Here is a 23,084-nt window from a genome sequence, read left to right on the forward strand (position 1 = left end):
AGAGTAAGACCACCTGAACTTCAAGACTAGCTGATGGCTGACAAGGATTTGATAAACTTGTTTTAGGACACAGTTGAGTGCGCAGACACCAGAGGAGGCAAAGGGAGAGCTGAGAGTACGAGCAGATTTGTGAACTGAAGCTCAGGGTTTGCGTGGAGACTTCGAGAAGTTCAGCGGAGAGACGTGATCAGGGAGTCAATGGAGTGCTGACATATGTAACTACCCTGCAGTCAGTTTTATTCTCTTGGGAATTTACTAAAAGCTAAGCAGAAAAAATTGCCCTGCTATATAGTATCGTGAAGAAAACGTCCCATGGGAAGGTGGATCAGAGCAGGCAGGGTTGCAGAGTTTTTATTATTTAGTGTGAACTACAATTGCTCATCAGCCCACCAGGGGCTGAGTCAGTGCTCAGTCAGGACCACGGTCCTGGGCTTCATCTTATAGCACATCAGATTTTAACCCCAGCAGGACAGAAACATACAGCGAGGCGGCATTAGCTTTTGCGTGGCTCCACAGCAGCGGAAACGTTGGTTGGATTATCTTCAGAAGCGTTACAAACAGTGCAGCCCTTTGATGAAGCATCTGATCAGGAACAATTGAGAGGTTTGTATGTAACCTTAAGGCAGCCACATGGACAGTGGCTTTCCTCAGCAGAGGTCACACTTGGGGGCTGCCTCCAGTTGCTACCGGGTGAGGAGCAGGAAAGGATGAAAATGGCTCCATCCGCAAACCTAGGCCACCTGGAAGCCACCCTTGGTGGATGGCGCAGACCTGATGGGGAGATGTTGGGTTGCAGAGGAGCCACTTGACTATGAGAAGGTAACGCCTTAGGGTCCACAGCGATAAATACAGGTGTCCATGAGACAGCTGGGGAGCTCCAGCTGCTGAAGAAGAGAGTGGCAGCAGCATCCAGCTCTGGGAGCAACAGTCTGGCTCCTGCGTGGCAGAAAAAGGGGCGCCCAGGCAGCTGGCAGTGGAAGTGTAACCACACTAATAAACTTCGGCCATGTGCAGAACAGGGGGCAGATCCGGCCCAAGTTGAAGGCCAAGGCACATGAAGAGGGAACGCTGGCATCAGGGGGATTTCCCTTTGCCTCTTGGGTGACCAGCGTTGAGGGCAGCTGAATGTCAGCAGCTCAGGACAGGAGGACAGATCTGGAACTTGCTTTTCATTGAAAGCACAAGACAAGTTCCATCCTAGAGAGGGGAAGATCACAGGGAGAAGCATGTTGGAACGACTCAGATTTAGTACTGGCACAAGAGGAAGATGAAGGAGGAGGTAGTGCCCGAGCTTGACTGAACAGAGCTGGTAGTACTGAGGTATAAGCAAGGATATTTAGAAACAGACAAACCTGTGGCAATCCTGCAGGATGCAGATGGCAGCCTCGGAGGAGCAGAGGAACGGGGTCACAGGTAAGGCTCTACCTTGCAGAGCCGGCTCGCAAGAAAATGTACAGACTTGGGCAGTGCTCATTACGGCTTCAAAAATCAAGTGGTTTAAAATATAATGAACAAATCTGCACCAAGTCTCTACTGCTGGGTACATTCAGAAGTTTTATTTATCTTTTCATAATCACATCTAGTCCAACGGAGTGAGTCATTATGAAGCAATTTTCCCCAAATTTCCTCTTTTAAAAGCATTTAGCTTTGCCTGAGTCTCTACTAATGTTTTATTTGTGAATCCAACCATTCAAAATACAAAAATTCAAAACGTGACAGGCAAAAAAAATCTGTAAGTAATTACAAAATACAACAAATTTTAGTAAAGAAAATTGAGTACATTTCCACGATTTGCTCCTATATTCAATTCCAGAAAAATAATAATGATGAAGTTGGGGGCTTCTCCAATTTTCATATTTTTCAAACCAACCTGAAGAAACAGCAGAGTCCTCAGTCCACAAAACCAGTAGCAGAAACCTGCACCCAGGCGTGGTCCTGCTCCATTTAACTCTGCAGCTTCACGTTTTCTTTTTGAACTCCCCATAATTTAACTCCGTTTGTACACATTTTGGTACGAACTGGATCAATTACTTCCAGCTGCCGGGTTGCAGTTACCTGTTTGCAGGCTGCGGGCAGTGCAACAGTGCACCGCTACAGTGGGGAACCAGATCTCTGGTGAACAGCAGCCGCTGCGCTACCCCGGCTCTTCAGCGCAGGAGGGTACCACTGAATCACGCGATTTACTTTACAGAACGTAACTAGGCAACGCTTGGGCATTTTACTGCCACTTCATCAAACGTTATCAAATATAACGACAAAAAGCTCTTCATCAAAATCACAACCCCCATATAAAAACATCCCTGGCCTCACTATAGGTTGCAGGTGTTCCCCCTGCCCCTGCACACTCCAACCCAGAAATAAATACTTGCAAGAAAGGACGCTTCCAGAGATACAGAGAATGATGAAAACAACCAAACATCCAGAAATCTAAACTTCAGAGACCATTTTCAAAGGCAGCAAAGCGAGTATATTCCATAATGAACTGGTAATAACTTCATTTTGTTCTAGAATGGAAAAAAAAACCCACAACACCCCAAAACAAACACAAAACCAAAACATCCTTTGCAGCAGTGTTAGTTTGGATACCTTCTGGTGGGACATTTACCAGATTGATCAGGTTTGAAGCTCATTCCCTGGAAAACGGCTCACTGCCCTGCTCACCTTGAAGCAGCCAGCAGCTGGAGGTCCCTTTTACAGAATACACATTTTTCTCAGCTGTATGGCTTTTCAGTGGCTTGTTGCCAAAATCCCTGAGACATCATCTTCACTCCGAGGAGAGAAGGCAATTCAGAAAAGATACAAGAAGTCAGAGAACTGTAACATACCGGTTTTGTTACAGCAAGGATACTGCAGGACAACTGTGCGTTATGAAATGGACCTGCAGTTTCTGTGAAGGAAGGCGATACAAAACTTCAGTTACGCAGGGCGAGGGGAACCCAATTTTCATGTACTTGCAAGATCAATTTTTCAAAGCTGCCTTTTAGAGTACATACCATGCAGCTTTCTCCTTTCCTCTTCCTCACCAGGTCTTTGGTTCATACCAAATTCACAACAAGACTTCCTCAGACCTCTGTGGCATTTGTAAATTGATCCGGGAGTGAGCGAGCACCACCCTGAAACCTGCTTCTAGCCACTAAGGACCCGATAGCCACTTGGTAGGCACTTTTGTAAAGATCAAGATTGAAAAATGTCGTTTTCTTTCTACTGTTGGAATTCATTTTACTCAAATCTCCTTTTTTCTGTCTGCACCTAACCTTCCTGTGACAAGGCAGTTCGGCCTTGTTTTTCAGAACAAGGTCTTTTTGGTCTGAAGACCAGAAACTGGTCTTTTTGAAAAGCACTCTCTCTTGGAGGTCCGGCACCACAGCTCCGTCAGGTGCCTAAACCCCTCCTCATCCAGAAATCTCCTCATCTGCTGCTGAAACGAGGTCTGACACGCAGCAGTGCCACACACTGCTTGTGCTCCACTGCACCAGTCCAGCGGACAAGCAGCCTTGTTTTTCAGAGCTGACCAGAAACTGGTCTTTTTGAAAAGCACTCTCTCTTGGAGGTCCGGCACCACAGCTCCGTCAGGTGCCTAAACCCCTCCTCATCCAGAAATCTCCTCATCTGCTGCTGAAACGAGGTCTGACACGCAGCAGTGCCACACACTGCTTGTGCTCCACTGCACCAGTCCAGCGGACAAGCCTTTTGACACTGCAGCACGTGTAGCTGACACTTCATACACACCACGGGTTGGGTTTATCGTTGTTGACAGGCTTTCCTGGGTTGCAGTGCTGGACCGTGAACTCCTCTATGCTTTTGTTGTGTGTATCTGAAACTTGCATCCCCATGAAGCTGGGTGTGACGGTGTCTACAGAGGTAGGCCTGATGCCCTGCTTATTGCTAGAGACCCAGGGTTGAAAGTCAGCCTGATCATAGCTATCTTCGCTTGAGTGCTGGAGAAGACCTTGGTATGCAGAATCTGAAAGTGGAAACGTGCGAGGCTCCCAAGGCTGTACCTTCTGTGGAGTGAAAAGGAGAGAAGGGAGAAGTTGCCGAAATCAAAAGCCTAGAATCAAGAACTCTACAATACCATCTCCTCCCTGTCCATGCCAATCTGCTGAAAGACCAGCAGATTCGATTTAGAAAGCTAGCTCTAAGTTTGCCAGGGTGCCAGAGCAAAGTCAAGTTTTAAGAGCAATGAACAGTGTGCGCTATTCACAACGTTTCCAGGATCACCAGTTCAGCTTTCCGTTGGTATCAAGACTACTGCCTTGCCATCTCCACTGACACGCCTTGCTTCTCACAGTCTCTATCTGAAAAGGCTTCCAAAGCAAACACTGTGCACTTGGGCCCAAACCAAGGACAGATCTGGTATGAAGTGTAAGACTGTGCTTGTAAGACCTTCATAAGACCATCCCTAAGGACGAGAGGAAATTCAATTCCCCTGGTAGTTTCAGAATTTAATCCTTAACAAAGTTAACTCCTTCTGCCAAAGAAGTATCCCATGATGTGTACAACTGCCTGAAACTATTTGCTTTCATGTAGGTGACTCAGTCCCACCCACTAAGAGTAACCTCAAACTCTGGGTCAATATGGTTTTAGAATTAAACTATGACATAAAGAAGAATAATCTACCCCGCTCTGAATCCTTTAGCCAGCCCCAGTCTCAGCAGACACACAAGCTGAACTCTCTTTTGAGCAGTGTGAAGCTCATGTAGCTTTCAGAAAAGTTACTTTCTGTAGCAGTAAAATTGTTTTAGAAAAGAACATGCAAGCTGAAGCCAGCTGACATTTTACAGCGTAACCTCACCTGTATTGCATCATCAAGCATTTCCAGGGAAGATTGGGTGTCTTCACAGCAAGACAGCACCACTCCGGTCCTACTGTGGACAGCGAGGGATTGCAAATCGTTGCAAGTCTCAGGGCTGTGCAAGCCAGTAGAAGGGTGCACATAGAGATCATTAAGGCAATTAAATCCAGTAACTGGAGATGCTGGCTGGGGCTGCCCGGCCCATCGGCCGTCTGCTTTGGTGGACGACCTAAAGCAAAGCAGTATTTGTAGCACAGTCAGTTGCGTATAACAAGAAACCCAAGTAAAAATGAGATCACTGTACAGTGAAAAATGTATGCTTTATCCCCTCTATACAATAAGATGAGATCATATTGCCCAATTAGTGCTTTAACTCATTAGCCCTTTCTCTCCTATCATCTCTTCAAAGAGCATCTCATGGCTTCTTGGGCAATCACTGTCCGTTTCACTCATCCTGCGCATGAAGAGAACGATTAAGCATCACGAGAGATTAAAACCTTGTGAAAAGAAGTGAGACAACAGAAAACCACACCAGCTACTAGAGACAAAACTGCTGTATCTGCAGCTACCTGGAGGTACGCCAACATTCTCCCCCGGTGTGACTACACTGTTTTGGCCTTTTTCTGGAGGTATGAATTACTAACAGTGTGACGCGTCAGTCCCTCTCCCTACTCAATAACTTGTGAAAACATCACACAACTTCAGCTCTGGTAGAGAGGCAGGGATCGCAAAAATATGAAACTCTCAAAATACAGTGAAAGCAGAGACAGACCTACAACTGCCCCAACTGAGGGAAAGGCAGAGAATTCAGCTTTTACCCACGCAAACAGAACACGTGTACCTCCGGACACAGAACAGACTGTTCTTTGTCCAGGCAACAGGTAAAAAGGTAAGGAGATACAGCAAGTGAATTGAAAAACAATCTCCGTAGCAATGAGTTCTGTCAAATTTATTAAGTAAGCCAGAGGAAAAATGCTTGGAAGAGGTATGAAGTACTACAGTTAACACAAAGCTCTCAACACGAGCCTGAGCTTAGTATGAAGCTAATTTTTAACAGGACTGTGACATGCTGCATTACTATTCTGCTGATTAGGCCCTATTTTAATCAATGTTTTGCTTCTGTTATGTAATAGACTTATATGAGCAAAATGACGGGCACCCAAGGATCTCTTCATTTAAGAGGAACTTCTTGACTCAGGATCTCTACAATTTAAAATGAAGAACGAATAAAGCCACCTTCTTCCGTGTCTGCTAGCAAGAACAGTACCTGCTTCCTCGCTTATGGGAAGTAGCTGCTGCCCAGGAATCCCAGCGGGCTCGTTCAAGATCTTCATATTTGGAGTGATGACTCAAGTACATCTCATCAGAAGTATCCTCCAGCTAGGAAGAGAAGTTTTGTCTGAATACTTAGAGCATGAAATCTCACCCGCATGCCAAGCCTACTGTTCTAGAAATCCAGGTAAGCAATAGCTAACCCATTCAAACTGCCTGGGAACCAGCACACGCACTTTGTATCGCTACCTCATTTTCATACTTTTCATTACGTACTGAATTGGGAACTTGTTCGTCAGCCTGAATTGTCAGGACAGATGCAGGCTGTTGTACGCACCATAGAAAGAGCTACCGGGGACATTACATCATGCACGATGAAAGGGTTTGTTCTGCCTGCAGCTACCAGCGGTGACCCACAGCTGACACGCCACCACAAGCCTCATCTCTGCTGGCCTTTCACTGGCTTCAGATGCAACTGCATTGGGCAGAACTGAACGACATTTCATACAGCGACTTTGCTTACTGGGCTGGCAGAATTTAATAACTGGTAAAGACTGACTCTAGAGCTACTCATGTGCCATTTGCACGTTCTCAGAATGGCTACAGGCATTTGAGACAAATCGACAAAACTTTTCTTACCTCAGAGTCCGCTTGATTGAAAGGCTCCAGTTCCTCGAGCTCTACTATCCTCCAGCTGCAAGGGGCAACACAAGCTAGAGATCACTTCAAAGAAAAACACGTTTGGTACTAACATTTAAATCCAGGCAATACTAATACCTCTTTTTTTTTTTAAATTCTTTCTTTTTTTATCCATTAGGAATAGTTTCCTTATGTCATTTCATTGAGAGGAACAGCTCTCATTCTGCCCAGCTAAAGCCATTTCCTCCTGTCACCCACAGGAGAGAGGATCAATAAAGCCTGGTCTGTAGATACCTCGGTACTACAATCTCTTTGTACTGAGGCTTCTCCACTCGAGGGGCAGCTGCCATTGACATTGGGATCACAATGTTATCGATGTCGTAGGAACATTCCACTTTTCTTCTTTTTGAGGACTGCTGAAACACAGAATGAAGAGAAAACCCCATGCAGAAAGTTAATGTTGGCACAAAAGCGTATTTGGGTATACCACAGAATGCAACTTCTCCGTAACAGCAAGCACAGTGGGCTCTTTCCACTGTCACTGGCGTTCAGTGATATTTTGGTCATGTCATACAACCTCTATAGTTTGGTTTATTCCTATATGAAGCAGGATAATACTTAACCTACCTCAGTGGGTGGGATTTCACTTATAACTCTATATATATAGGTCATCCGTGTCGCAAAAAAATTAACGGGCAAAGAAAAAGGCTATGATGATAACTCCAGAAGTAAAAACCTGTCATTTCAGTAGACTAAAGGAGCTGTACTTGTTTCGCCTTGCAAAATAAGGGCTGAAAAGGAAAAAGTAAAACAAGTAAACCCATGGAAGAACACCACCTTCCTGAGGCGGAGGATACCGCTGTTGAGACAACAAATGGCAGTATCACAGCATTTGGGCTGGAAGTCAGAGTATTTCCGAACCAAAGAGCGAGGCTCTGGAACAACGTCCTAGGAACAGTGGGATGAAGAGATCCCTAAGTAGTTTTGAGATGCATTTTGATCCGTTTATAAAGAGGGCCGTATACTGTGGTTCCCTGCAGAGCTGGAGATTAGACCTGCAATCCAGAATGGAAGTGTACCCCTTACTTATAAGCCAAGAAGTCTCCAAGATGCTACAGTTCTTTTGTTCCTTTCTCAAACAAACGTCCTTTTGTTTCTAGGTAGAGAGGCCAACCACAAATTGAAGTTCTTGGTGGCCACAAGGATAGCTATGGTTTATTACTGATGTAATATTTAAAAACCTTAATAGGCATAGGACTACTCAGAAGCATCCTTAAAAATCTGTTTAGGAAGTACAGACTGTACCTGGAAGAAGAGCTTACAAAAGAAGCAGCCAGCTCAGGGTTGGACTGTTAAATCTTCTGTGCATCAGAGAGGGAGAAGAGCACTTGCAAAGAAAGCACTAACAACACGGGAGCCAAAAAAACAGAAAATGAGTAGCTGATGCAAGTGAAATGGGTGTAACAGGGACTGCAGGTTCCATGGAGGAGCCCACTACCCCCTTCTACAAGAGTCCAGTGAAGATCCACAAGTACTGTGTCGGTCTCCATGAGACGGACCTGAAGCACAACACAGTTGGACCTAGAAAAAGCTACTTGAGAGCCTCAGCTCTGAGAAAGGTCTGTTTCTGTCAGTTAGACCTAACAATTACCTATAAACAAAGAGAGGAAGGGAATAGTGGTAAGGATAGGAAGTCTGAGCCCCCGTCCTTCAAGGTTTCCTTTGCTCAATGTACTTGGAGAACCAGGAGTTACTCAATGCCTTCCTAGAGAAGTGGTTGTTGCAGGATGTATTTTTTAATCCTTTCCTAGTTGTAGAAAAACAAGAAAATGTTAAAGATAATCTCTTGGCTGATGTTCCTGCTTCTTATAGGGAAGTCCATAGCAATTAAATCTCTACTATTAATTTGTAGCCAAATAAAACTGTAACATTGTGTGCATATAACTATTTGCTTGCAAAAAAAAAAAAAAGGAATCAGTAGAGTATGGTCAGTACCAAAGTTGAAACCAACCAATCTGGTTGGGGAAGCAGTGCAGCAGGCACCTAGCCAGCTGAGCACTGCCTGAGGAAGAGTGAAGAAGCACGTAGCTGTTGCTGTTTAACACCAACATCCAAACTGCATTTCCCAGCAGTCCATTAGCAGTAACAACCCATCCGAATTCCCAGCGAGTCTGCAGCCCCAAGGCAATACTCGGTAAGAGAGGTATCCCAGGCTACTCCCCCTTTTCAGATTCATTTGCCACAGCTTTTGTTTCAACTCACCGTTGCTGAGCTGCCAGTGAAAGGGATTGGGCTGGAAGAACGGGCTGGAGGAGTCTCTGGGTACAAGGACAGCGGGTGGTGCAGAGAACTGTATTCATGTGCCCAAGGACTGGAAACAGGAAAGCTGTGACTGGATGTTCCTTCAAGCTGCCTTCTCCCTTCAAACAATGAAACTGTTAATAAAACAGATCATGTGCCCAGGGAAGGAGTTGAGTCACCATCCCTGGAAGTATTTAAAAGACGAGTAGATGAGGCGCTGAGGGACATGGTTTAGTGGGCATGGTGGTGTTGGGCTGATGGTTGGACTCGATGATCTTAGAGGTCTTTTCCAACGTTAATGATTCTATGATTCTATAAAACGTGAACAGAAAAACCAAGGTGAAGTCAGGCTGACTCAGGACTGGTGGGTGATGTTGCTACCCTCGTAAGGTCACCAAACCCACCCTGGGGAACAGAGGGCAGAACAGACATCGGCATTAGAGAACAAATGTAAAACAGATGCCTCAAGTGCTCTGCAGCACTGAAGATGCTAGCCCAAAAACATTACTTTTGGTGGGCAATCCCAAAATAAAGTGGAAGGTGAAGTAGGTGTTACAGCCATCAAGAACTGCACTCCCCAGTCCAAAATACAGCCACTTAAAAAAGCTTCCTTCACTGTAGAACTGGTCAGGCTGGTCCTATTTCAAACAATCAGTCCGATGACAAACCACACCAATTTTAAGACAAATGTACTCTTCTCCCTGAAGTCCTATAGAACCTCAGCTTGATATGCTTTTTCTCCATCAGTTAACTTTTTATTCTTTCTCCCGTTTGTGACTGGCTTATTCCATGCTGAATACCACAAATGGAGAAATCTTCCAAACCTATTTGCCAAGTTACTCCACTATTCAAATCCTCCCTAAAGATCTAGCTCTGTGAGGCTCTTAGAGAGTTAAAAATATAGGAAAATCATCCTGCATTACTGCATCATCCATTAAAACACACTCTTCACAGTAGGTGTCTACGCACACACACACCCATACATGCTGCCCATAAATAATAATAGTTTTTGTGTAGTCTTGTGGCTAAATATTTGAAAAAAGGAAGGAGGTATAGAAAGGTAAATCAGTTAAAAGTCAAACAGCTGCTGACCAGCTGATAGAATCTACACTGGTGTGTTATTCAAGCATCCTCTGGTAGGTTCCTCACATTTATTGAACACTAACCACCTGCTTGTTCTACCATCAGTACATCCTGAGCTGATTATTGGAAGGATGATCTCTCTCCAGAACACTTCTCTTAGAAAACAAGATCCATCCCCATTCAAAGCTATGCAATCTCAGCCCAGACTCGTCAAACATCATTAAATCAAGTTGTAGCTCTGATAGTTAGGGCCAAAAACACACAACCTGAGGCTGCCGATGTACTTTCAGCATGGAAGCTGTTTTGGGCTTTTTTTGTTCACTTGTTTTTTGTTGGGTTTTTTTTTTTAAATACTATCTGGTTTGTTCATGATAGTTTGCTTCAGCAACCACAGAACATAAAGAATATTCCAGATGCAGCAACTGTGTCCTGTAAGAATGTCAAGGATACGGCCAGCTTGCAGTCTGCACATTATGCTACTTTCAAAAAATGATTTGGCATAAAACCACGCCTTTTAAAAGAAGGCCAAATGGAACACCAACTCTAGTTCATTTAAAAACCAGGATGTGTTTTAGCTGGGTTTCCCTCTTCCTGTCTTGAAACTGGTTTGAGTCTTCTGTCACTTACCTTAAACTGCTGTAGACCAAAAAAAAAAAAAAAAAAACCAACAATGACAGGCTGATGAAAAAAATTAGGCTTTCCAAAGCCGTAAGAGCAGCATGCAAATGGAACAGCAATTGCTATCACAGCAGAAAAACAACACTAGAATTTTGCCAGGCAAATACTGCTCTACTCCGATTTCAAATAAAGGTTCAGAAAAGCTTCTTTTTGGGTTGCTTGTTCCCTTGAAAGAAATACAGAGAATGGCAAGATTTATTGATTTATTTTTAATAACTTGGCTGAGGCAAGTATTTCTGTGTCCCTCCAAGGGGGTCAGAATTTCTGTGGTTTGCAAGATGTTGGACTCAGTCACTTAGACATTATTATAGAACAGAGTTCAGATTGTCTTCCACTGGAAGAAAGTGAGCTACCTTCTCCACTCTACCTTGACTGGTTGCCCTCAGGTACTGGTTAAAAGCCCACATTTAATTTTTTAACTTCATCTCAAACTCTATTTTGCTTAACTTACAGGAGGCAAGCAGGAGCGAAGAGTGTAGCTTTGGGAATGTGCTGTTAGTTGGATCTTGTTTCTTTCCAAAATGGGACATCTTTAGAGTCTTGAGTTCATGGCTCAGTAGTCTATGCAATCTGTCCTCTCTTAATAAGGTTTCAAAGTGCAAGTGGAGAGGGTTGCCTGAAAGTGGAAAAAACAAGTTATTTTGGTAAGCACAAGTTCTCCTCTTTTCACATACGCAGCACTGCATACACATCATTAGCAATCCACAGCTGTTAGTACTTCAGTAAAAGAATGAAGTGACACAGGTAACTAAAGCAAGCAAGGTTGATTGCAGGCTCTCTCACCCCATGCATGCTGTGACAGAGAGAACAGGATGAGAATGTCCCCAGAACAGCAGCCTCTGCCCTGGCCCTCTGCTAGATGCAATCTGACAGCCAGAACCTGATACCTTGCCATCGAGCTTCCTCACCCTAACGCTACGCTAACCTGAATCATATCCAGCTACATATTACTTGGCACTTGTTTGCATCATTATTTAGCGAGCAGAGGTGAGCTTATACTTTTTTTAAGTGATAAAAATATTTTGAGAGATGCTCTCATAGTGGCACAGTAGAAAGAGTCTTTTCCTCACTGTCCCTTAACCTACTCCATAACTACTTAGTGCACATTCTTGCTCTTCCATGGTTAAAGGCACTAGCAGTGCTGCAGCCACTATTGTCCTTCAGTTATTTAAACAGAAACTAAATGTTAAGGTTCTACCGAGCATAGTTCATAAAGTAACCACAGAGCACATCTAGAAGGCCACAGGTGTTTAAATAACGAGTGCTTAGACTCAAACAGTGATTTCACACTCAAAACTGGTGCTAGAGGTCTACCAAACAACTGCCACCCACCTTGTCAAAATCAGCATTAGATGTTCAGTCTTTCAAGTAGCCCCCAGGGCAGGGGTGTAACAGGAACTTACAACAGTTGTTCTGCAAGCCTCCAGAATTAGGATGTTCCTTGCAGAAGACACAGAGAGCTGATCCTAAAGAAGTGATCTAAGCTTACATTAAACTAGAGATGGGAACTGCCTCAGACGCAGGCCAAAGACACAACACGGTTTCCTAGGCTCAGAAATCTCCACAGACTGCACCCTTAGACTGAAGACGACGTGTCTGGTTACCATGCAGAACACCACTGGACATTTTTCGTTATCCTCTAGAAACATGCTTGCAACTCTGTTAGCATGTTTTTAACCTCCTTGGATGTAAGGAGGAAGAGCAAAGAGGGCAGTGGCGCAGTAAGGCATCCTCTTTCACTTTACAACATGCGATCTACTCACCATGAGATAAGGAGAGTATGGGGTGGAAGCCAGAGTCCAGGAGGGCTATGCGCTCTTCTAGGGACATGGTATCAGGATCTATTGTCTGGACAGAGGCTTTGCAGCTACACAGGATGCAAGAGTTGGGCCATTCACAGCTGCACTTGACGGTGAGAGGTTTCAGCAGCTAGCAGAAGAAAGGAGATCCAACATTTTAAAAGGGAAATGTGTTTCAGATTTAAGTAAAATGGAAGTTGAGATCCAGTATCTCCAGTCTGCTTTCTACAGGTACACTAGTTTCCATTCACCAAAAAGCAAAGCCAGGCAAGTTTTGAAAAACTGGGAGAAAAAACCTCAAAACCAAAACCATAACCAAGCAGCAGATTTGCAGGGCAAAAAAATAAAGTCAAGAGCCAGGATCAATGTTAAAAGAGTGTGCAAGAATACTACCACAGGCCATTTCTCCTTCTGACCATGGATGAACTACCTTATAAAATAATTCAGGGTATTAAGGGACACATTTTGTGTGATTCTTTACTACTATTTCCAAGCCAACAGAGCTGCTCCTTGGTGATTCCAGTGAAGCCATAATACTTAATCATTTTCTTTTTAAAACTTCAAACACCTCTGTGCCTTTTCTCATCCTGTTCTTCCTCATCTTCCTTAAAGGCTTTTTGTAGCCCTGATGCTTCCACAAAGCTTGATAAAAACTGTTAGGCGAGCAATCCACCACCAGCAGCATCCACCAATAAGACAATATTATGACCAATATTGTCTTATTTTCTACTTTTCCTCACGTGTCTGTCGGAAGTGTAAGCTGCAGCCACAACAGCCCTGATGTCTTTGTTCAACCACTTCCCCCCACGCTGTCACTACGACACACCCGATGCCCCTTCCCCATCAATATACCAGGTTCCATAGTATCAGTCAAACCAGAAGAGGGACCATTAATAATGCGTTTACCTATAGCCTAAGCGGACTGAATTAAATCATACTGGCTTTGCGTTCTGGCGAAACAAAGATCAGACAAGGAAAAGTAACACAACTTTTAATCTTTTTGTCTTAAATCTGCAGCTTGTTAAATACCTGTTACTTGTAAATCAATATTTGAGGAAAAGGCTACAAACAAGCAAATAAGATATGAGCGGTGTAACAAACTACAACTTGTCAACTGACAGATGTAACCACACATGTTCTTTGTGTGTCAGAATTAATATAGTAAACATCTTTTAATTGTCAGGTAACTCACAGCTAGGTGCCCAAGGAGTGCTTATTTCACCAGGCTTGGTAGCTCAGCCTTCAAATAACCACAACCCAGTTACAGTCCATCACACACCAGCTTGCTAAGTCTTAACTAAGGTTATGTATTCCTGGGGTTTTATTTTTGGGTGGGTGGTAGGTTTTGTGTTGTGGTTTGGGGTTGGGATTTTTCCCCTGGACAATTCCAAGGTCATCAACTCCAAAAGGTAAGTGGCAGAAGGTTGCTGCCCATGCTAAAGTCTGAGGTACACTCTGGTCATCGTTACTCGGAAAAAACGGCTCCCTGATTTTTAAGAACAGAAATTTAGAATCAGTTTCTAAACAACAGTTAAGCAGAGAACTCATGACTTTTTTTGACATATCTGGGAATTTCTTCTGAAATTCTACATGAAAAGTGCTCAGAAAACACTGTACTAAAACCAGAGTCCAACATTACAACAGTTTTTCCTAAAAATAAATTAAATAAAAACACAGCATAGTTTAGTAACCACATGTCAAAACTTTCACTTACCTTCCTGCTGAAGTGAGACACGGAGGTAGCTCGGACAAGCGTGCGCTTCTTGTATTTGCAAACTGGGCGGATTCTAGCCGCGATGCAGGTATCGTCCGGCATCGCAACAAGGTTGTTAAGTGGGTTTTGTTTGCCAAAGCTCTCTTCAACATTCACACCGATCAGAGAACTGCTGCTGGAAGAGCCAGTATGCAAACTGCAACCGAATGAAAAGCAACTCACTCAGAGCAAGAGCAGCAAGTTGTAGTTCTGTATTTATCATTGCGGCTGTGACACCCAAAGACTCTGTAGTATTTATGTCTGCAGCTAGTGCTCACCAGTTTTGTTCTCATCACATTTTTAGTCTTTGCTACATTCTCTCTCAAGGGGTATGTAGATTTCTGAATATTTCGTTCTCAGCACAGAAATGGACACTGAAGGGTCTTAACAGCTATATATTCATCAGTTAAGGACAGAAAGTCTTAAAGCCAATGCAGATGTGGCAGCCACTAATAACATGCGTTCTTTCTCCAACAAAGAACTTCAGTCAGCAGCTCAATTTATCATCTGATAATAACAAAGTCATTTACTTCCCATAAAAAAAGATAGCCGTTAAACCTAAAAACGTTGGCAAACATCCTTTCCATTTCTCTCTGTTCACCATGGAGTTATGGTTAAATCTAAGGTTGTATTTCAATAAGCAGATACAAGTTTATTGCCTTGCAGCGTATTCTTCTTCTGGAACCATCTGTAAAACAGTGCCTTCATAAAAGATCTTCTCTTTTTGTAATTGATCACACATTCGTATTATCATTTAAAAAAAAATTAATTTCTCTGTTACTTTTGCTGGTCCCAATCAAGCGTGATAATTTTTTTTCTTGGTTTGCATAACAAACGTTCTAGTAAAACTAGAAGTTTAAAATCTGTATTTTTGTCATGTGAACCAGAAAGGTTCTAGCTGGATATTCCAACTCCATGCTGAACTGTAGGACTGCCTGGCAGAAATCGGTGTCACCAGACGTTGAGCTGAGGTACTGGTTGGTGACAAGTCTTGAGAACAAGAAAAAACCCAAGCCTCCCTGCCCCTGCCATTCTTCATGAAATGAAGAGCTGCTGATTTACAGCCAAGTTACAGCATTCTGTACTGTTGTCCATTTGTTTTCAGTTTATAGTTATAAGCCAAATCCTGTTCAGCTATAAACACATGTACACGAGGAAACTTATCTGTAGGAAGAGATGTGCTTACAGAGACCCAGATTTCCCCAGTCACCTCTTCTTAACTGCACAGACCAGGAAGATAACAAAATTTTATGGACAACAGCGAGAAGCAAAATGCAAGTGAGAAAGTATTCCGCAAAAACATACACTACTGACATTCCATAAGCAAAACCAAACTAGTTCTATAAAACAGGGTACGATAAACCTCTGAAGTCTACAGCAGATCTGCACAAGACTATTCTTTCCCAATGGCCTCATGCCTCCTGTTGGCCTATACAGAAAACACAGGTTTGCAGCAAAATTGGTGTATGTATTTTGGACCTGAACAATTCCAAACCACACTAACTTCCGCATTAGCTAGCTCAGGTAGCAGGACGAGGGGGAAAGGGTTGCTGTAATGAGATGTTGCTGCCCAAACTGGAAAGAACTTACTGCCTGCGTGATGCAAACAGGCCATCCCACCTGAAAAGTGAGCATTTAAGAAGATGTTGTAGCCCAAAGTCATACTAACACAAGCAATGGTTTAGAAGTGTGTTAGTGGTGTGATGAGCAATAATATAATTTGCATTATAAATTAATACAAGTTAGCTGTTGTTTCTAGGATTTCATCGCGTAAGTATACATCATCTTGTACTTTGATGATGATACTCTACATCAGTTCTCTCCTCTGAGGCTCGGTTTTGCTGAGGTGGAACCCATCTCCCAAATACAACCCCATCTGGCTTACGGGCACAGTGTCATTCAGCCACACATGAGGATTTGTTTTCACCTCTGAAACCAGGCCACCACTCTCCAGCTCATTGCCTCTGTCACTCCAGGTAAGTGGAACAATGAAGGAAAGGAGAAGATTCATGGCCAGAACCACAGTTACTGGGTTCATCTCCATAAAAAACCCGTACTCACTCACGTGTTTGCATCTGCCCTATTGTTATTTGTCACACAAAGAAAATTAACTTCTAATGCTAAATTTTTGATTCTACACCTGAATACCACAGATTTCCACACCTGAATACCACGGAAAAAATTACAAGACATGGATAATTTTATCTGCAGTTTCTCTATACATCTACTTATTCTCACAAAATAGCCTTAGATTTCCCCTGTGAAGTTTTATACACCCAATGATCCTGTAAGAGCTAGGGATAACCAGACTAGGAAAATCTGAGATATATTTTCAGTTTAATCACAGACGACTCAGGGGTATAAGTGTCTCAGTGGCATTTAGAAAGCTTAACTCTAGAGAACACTTTTAAACTTGCATTCAAGGTGTACCAGAACTTGCACTCAAGTGCATTCTAATAAAGTCTCATCAAAAGCTTCCAAGGAGCTCTGTGAATAAGAAAGTTTGAGAAATTTCTATTACCTTGTGTGTTAAACAGGAGGTTCAACGTATCAAAGTTAAATACAGAGGAATTCTAGGGCTCTTACTACTCTCTTCTGATTGCTGAATAAAGCTCTGTATTAAGAAACTTTAAAAATATATGGCACAGCTTGTGAAAAATCCACGCTTTCAAATCTACAAGATACAGTTTTCTTTCCAAAAGAGGCAGAAGCCTCAAAAGCCATTACTAGACTAACAGAAACAAGTTACGTCAGGCAGCATTTCCAACACAAGCAGAGGATAGTTTAACTAAAAAAATCTGAAGACACACAATATTTAAATTTTGGGATCATGTTACATGTATCTACTCATTTAGGACTGATCAAAGACAGATCATACTACACGGCACAGGAACTATCCATAGGAAGTTATTTTTACGAGTTCCAAAATGGAAATCCTGATTCTCAGTATATGCTCAAAAACCTTTGGTCTCTTCCCTGACAAGGTCCAACGGAATTCCTAGTATCTGACACAATTCCAGTTTGGGTACTTAAGAGTTTCATGCTTATCACAGGATGTGAGCTGGATACAACCAGAGTTCTCAATGATGTTTCCACAGTCTGCCTATCAGGGAACTGCTTCCCAACACAAGCACCCAGCCAATTCTACAGAAGAGTAAACAGCACTGAAAAAAGTCTTAGAAGTATTTAGGCACCAGAAGAAAACAGAGCGTTTCGTTAATACCTTAAGCACAGTCTCTTCAAGTTAACTTGAAGAGTTACAAGTTCTGTAACTTGAAGAGACTGAGCTTAAGATATTAATGAGAACACCGTGTAATGCTATATTTGCAAAAACAGGCTACAGCAACGCATAGTAACAAGTTTGAATTAACACCACCAAGCCTGAACGAAAGAGCAAGGCTCACACGTTACGTAGCAGAGATGACAGGTCCAAGTACTGCAGTAAAACAGAAGGGACACACATACGCTGTTCAGGGCCTCTTCTTCCCCTCCCCGACAGCCTAAGCTAGGGTCAAAAAGTGATCACTGCAACTCAGTGGTGCATTTGCAACGTTAACATTTGCCGCTGATCCTACTGCTGGTCCTGGCAATTATCCTACGGGTCTCTGGCTCCTGCTTTCACACCGCGGTGGCGATTGTTTCAAACAGAGCAAGCAAAGCAGTGGTTGTTCAACCTGTTTGCAGCACAGCAATCAACCTTCACTCTCGGAAGTCAGAACTTCACCAGCTCCAGCAGGTCGATTTAGAAATTCACGTTCTTTCTAATAAAACTATTAACAACAGCCTGCCCTACGAGCAGATGTGCGTTCCTGATGAGGGAAGATGGAGGTGCTCCTCCCCGGGGGCAAGGTCAAGCTTCCTCTACTTTTTCCTCTTCATGGAATTCTCATGGAATTAGCTGTTAATCAGAGCCAGGCACTGGAGGCCTGGCCAGAGCTCGCGTTATATGAAGAATAGCGACTACCTGGTATCCCTGGCAACCCAACTCTTCAGCCTTTTGGTTTTTCACATCAGAAACATGCACTACCAATTCAGTTTATCAAAATTGGTAACTTACGTATAATAAAATATATATATTTTATATATAATTATATATATAATATATAATATAATAAAATATACAGTGCCATACTTGCAATTAAGAAGATTAATTGCAAGGGGAGCAAGCATAAAGTTTCATGGAATAGAGAAGCAGAAAGTAGCATTTCAGCTGGGTTTAAGATCACTATATACCTCTTAGCTCTTCAAGTATGAAATAGAGACCCAATGCACCACGCTGCAAGTAACTGTGGATTAAAACATCCATTTAAACAGCTTTAGACTTTTATAATTTGGTCTAATACTTTCAGAATCCTCTGGATTTCTACAATATAAGTAAAGAGAAAATGAGGTTTATTATCTGCAGAATTAGCCCAGAATAAAAGCGCAACTACTAAAGTACCTACCTTCAGAAGATTAGCAATGTTACTGCTTGAAGCTCAGGACTAATCTGCTAAGAATTTGTTAACCTATCAATCACTGATTAGTGTCTGCTTTGAATAATCCATACTTTCTGTTCCCTCATTCTACTGCAGTCCAATCAATCCTAGGCTGAAACTACCACTCTTAAAACGCAAGCTGGTTTTACTGAATGAATACAGCAAGAACAACCTTTACTGAAACCATCTATGAAAGAAAACAAACTCTTCCCCAATAAAAACACAGGATGTTTTATTTCATTAGGCAACACATCAGCCTGAAGCCTCTGCATGTCGTGATTAGTCCCATTTCAACTCCAAGACTAAAGCTCAACCCATTGATTATAAGAGCATCAGGTACCTCAGAAGAAGGTGCTGATGATTTGCAAGAATGATCACGCTGGATCAGACCAAAGGTCCATCTTGCTCAGTATCCTGTGGAGCAGCTGGGCTAAAAACAGGCAAGGAGAAAGGGGTGCAGAGAAGGCCTGGTGGTCATCGGGAGTTCTTGGAAGTGGTTCCACCCAGCATCAGCAGCCTGCCACTGAGATGGTGCTGAGGAAGAAGGGCACAACAACCGGGGCACAGATGCTTCACATTGCCAGACACATCCCGTCACAAGCAGGTAAGTCCAGGCCATCAAGTGCCAAGGTGCCTCTGAACGCCGGGAGGGTGAAAGCAGCTCCCCGCTGTGCTAGTACGACATAGGCAAACCGAGGCTTTGCTTTGCACAGGACTCCGTCTGTGCTTGAACTGTTTGTTCTTCACCCACCACGATGACAATGGCAAGATGTGGCCCAGGAGGATCTGCCTACATTAACAGAAGAACAGCAGGTAGGTGGCTCTGCGTGAAACAAAATGCAGTGGTCCTGACTGGGATGTCTAGGAAAGGAGTGTAAGAATCGGGCAAGTATGCACGACACGTACCCTAGTGCTCTAAAGTCTCTCCCAGCACCTTCAGTTCAAACCACACTTAGCTTAGGTAGTCCCAGCGTATTTACCAGCCTTCAGTGAATCTTTCTGTCAAGCAGCAAAATGCAGACTGTATCCTGCTTTTTCAGTAGCTTACAGACCTTACAGAAAACATAAGGAAAACCCCACAAGAAATAAAAGTGGCAAGTGCACCAAATTTTACTCAATTAACTAGCAACTTGCCATAAACTTGGTGGCATATTTGTTTGAAATGATGCCAACTGCAACCCAATTGGTACTACTCCTAGGTTTAGGCAGCTTGACTGAAAACGGAAACACAGCGTATCAAGGAGTACTCAACAGTATGTGTCTTCTGAATCAGTGGGTTTCAACTTTTTCTCACTTGCAAATTTTTTCTCTTGAAGTGCCAACCTGTCTTCTTGGGCATTTATGCCTCCTTACAACAAACTTGCTCATATGCCTTTTGCAGATCCCCAAGTCTACAGGCATCCAGGACCAAAGACTGAAAGTCTTTCCTCTAGATGTAAACAAAGTTGGCAGGGGAAGGGGAAAATTCATTCGAGCCCCTTTTTTGTAAGGGATGAAGGCCTGAAAGGCAACTGAGCTGCAACTGCCTGCTTATGAGAAAGAATGGAGAAAGCAGCATGCATCTGGCAAGGGAAAGGAACATTTTCTCCTCAAGACTTTAGTGCAAGTTTCACAGTCTTGTTGTCTGTATCAGGTTAACATCCCTCCTTTGCTATCACTGCTTTATCCGATTCCTACAGGATCAGACACAGGGAAGAAGTGAGGTTTTTGGCTTTTTTTCAAGCAGCACTAATTCTTCCCCCTCCCCCCTCCCAAGAATAAGGTGGCGATAGATGGAGAAATCTTTAGAGAAGTGAAATAGAAGGGAAGGAAATAAGATGAAAAACTTCTCAAAGAGAACAGCCTAAAACCCAAGGAGATACCACAAAGCTACACATGAAAATGGATCAGTTGGAAGAACAGCACGGTAAATCATTGGGACAATCAGTGCATTCCACGGGTGTATTTTCTAGGGAGCTTCTCCCGATATATCCAGTACTCCATGGGATGAAAAGGTTATTCAGCAATTCTACAGACTAAAGTTTGCCTCTTGCTACTGAGCTTCTTGAAGCCCACTGGCTGCTTCCACAGGACACATGCCCCCAAATATTAAACCAAACTAGTTAAACACTGAACAACAGAAGGAAAGTTCCCTATTTACTTAACAATTACTGCCCCCCAACCCCACCAGCATTTAACACACAGTTGATCAGCAATATCTTTTTTCTTACAGATTCAAGGCTCCATAAAAATATGAATAGTTAAAAGGCTAAACTCTAGGTATCTCTTCATCACCAACACTGAACAAGAAGGAAAGTTCCCTATTTACTTAACAATTACTGCCCCCCAACCCCACCAGCATTTAACACACAGTTGATCAGCAATCTTTTTTCTTACAGATTCAAGGCTCCATAAAAATATGAATAGTTAAAAGGCTAAACTCTAGGTATCTCTTCATCACCAACAAGACAGGTAAGATTTACTTCTCCATATATTGAAAATTAATAAGCAGAGAAATATGTTCTACATTCTGTGCAAAGGAAGAGACTCAAAAAGCTCAGAAATCCACTCGTTAAAAAAATAAAAATCAGGTCACCAGGATGCTGTACAGCATCCAACCTTAACCTAGACAGGCAAGGTACTTTGGTCATGCATTTGTAAAAAGGAGGTAACATCTTCCAACAGGCTGGCTACAAGACAGGCAACATCATCTATATTTGGCAGTTTTGGTTGTTGTTCTTTTACACAATAGATCACAGCTGGTAATTTCATATTACTTCTTACAAGAAATTCCCCTCTAGAATCCTCCCAACAGACATGCATACCTATTTTGAATTTTTACAACTGAACTGTACATACAGAAGTCTTTTAGCTAAAGATCCCTTTCTTAGCCACTATCACCAATGCCTTAAATATGAAATTACTTTGATCAACCTATAACAGAAGGAGAACTAACCAGTTAAACACTCTGTTGACTTGGCGGGGTGATGTGGCGCAGGCTCTGAGGGGTGCTGGAGACCCACTGATGGGGGTGCAGGAAGGACTTTGACACATACGGTTTCCCAAAGACTGTGCAAGATAAGAGCTCTGCAAGAGAAAAAAACCTCAGTAAAGCTTAATGTGATAATGAATCTGAAGAAGGATGAGGGCAGAGGCGCGAAAAGCCCAGAAAACCAAAAAAGCAGAGTAATGTAAAGAGCATTCTGCAATTGTAAATAACATTGAACTTAAATAGGCCCAATGTAAACAATCACATGCAATTTAATCAACTGCATTTCAAGCAGCAATCTCAGGTCATATTTTAAATATGAATTCTTAAGCTTCACAAAATAAGTATCACAGTAGAGCTTTTCGTTCTCTGTTTTATAAGCTGGAGACCATTTTCAGGGCAAGACGGCCTCATTTTTGAGCTATTCTGCCTTTTCCACTAGACAAAAAGCTTATACTGTACTAAAATCTGTACTAAATGCTGTACTAATTTCATAGAAACTTTCAGAAGTTTTAATGAAATATAGTATTAAAGAGTATTTGGTGGTTCACACACTCATTGGATACGATTCTGAAGTGTCAAAACAAAAACACTTTTGATTTCCACACCATTAAACCCCAACACCTGCAGTTCACTGCATGCGTATATCTACACTAACATAAGTTAAACAACAAACCCCCACAAAGATGAAAGAGCAACAGAAGTACAGTTTTCCTCATGCTGCACTATCAATGTCACAGCTTCGTCCCCTGAAGGAAGCATCTTCTTGTCAAATAATTAATACAGAGATTTATGGAGTCACAGACTGTATTTGGACCACAGCGTTCAATTGGTAGAGCTTCCATTAACTTGTTTATTCCCTTTTTGAACAATTTAATTTTGCCATAGAGTGTTTCAAATCTGAATGTAATTATTGACTATACTGCCTTTTAGTAGGCATTTCTATTGTACAATGAAAAAACCCAATGAATCATCCCATATTCATCTTGAATCTATCTAGCACAGTCTCTCTCCGCTGTTCCCACAGCAGTTCAGTTACTCATTCTCAATGTTTAGATTCTGCAGCTTGCCCTTACACATATCAGAGTATCTACTGAGGTACTTAATGCCTTCTTTGCCTCAGCCTTTAACAGTCAGACCAGTTATCCTCAGGGTACCCAGCCCCCTGAGCTGGAAGACAGGGACGGCGAGCAGGATGAACATCCCGTAATCCAAGAGGAAGCAGTCAATGACCTGCTACGCCACCTGGATGCTCACAAGCCTATGGGGCCGGAGGGGATCCACCCGAGGGTGCTGAGGGAGCTGGCGGAGGAGCTTG

The 23,084-nt window shown here is 42.8% G+C and overlaps 1 protein-coding gene across 2 annotated transcripts in view; it reads right to left on the reverse strand.

Annotated features, from left to right (window-relative positions):
* Nucleotides 1–3,510: 3,510 nt before the first annotated feature.
* LOC103903295 (KAT8 regulatory NSL complex subunit 1-like) overlaps nt 3,511–23,084 on the reverse strand; it is a 32,742-nt gene continuing 13,168 nt past the window's right edge. For both annotated transcript variants that reach the window (XM_019473469.1, XM_019473466.1), the window contains exons 4-13: nt 21,734–21,864; nt 14,282–14,477; nt 12,532–12,697; nt 11,220–11,384; nt 8,969–9,126; nt 7,001–7,122; nt 6,707–6,761; nt 6,063–6,175; nt 4,796–5,024; nt 3,511–4,004 (exon numbers count right to left, since the gene is read on the reverse strand). In XM_019473469.1, the coding sequence (XP_019329014.1) occupies nt 3,720–4,004; nt 4,796–5,024; nt 6,063–6,175; nt 6,707–6,761; nt 7,001–7,122; nt 8,969–9,126; nt 11,220–11,384; nt 12,532–12,697; nt 14,282–14,477; nt 21,734–21,864 (1,620 nt within the window). In that variant the 3' untranslated portion in view covers nt 3,511–3,719. The remainder of the gene's footprint in view (nt 4,005–4,795; nt 5,025–6,062; nt 6,176–6,706; nt 6,762–7,000; nt 7,123–8,968; nt 9,127–11,219; nt 11,385–12,531; nt 12,698–14,281; nt 14,478–21,733; nt 21,865–23,084) is intronic.

Source organism: Aptenodytes forsteri, unplaced genomic scaffold (assembly GCF_000699145.1).
Source record: "Aptenodytes forsteri isolate BGI_AS27 unplaced genomic scaffold, ASM69914v1 Scaffold428, whole genome shotgun sequence".
Classification (NCBI taxonomy): Eukaryota; Metazoa; Chordata; class Aves; order Sphenisciformes; family Spheniscidae; genus Aptenodytes; species Aptenodytes forsteri.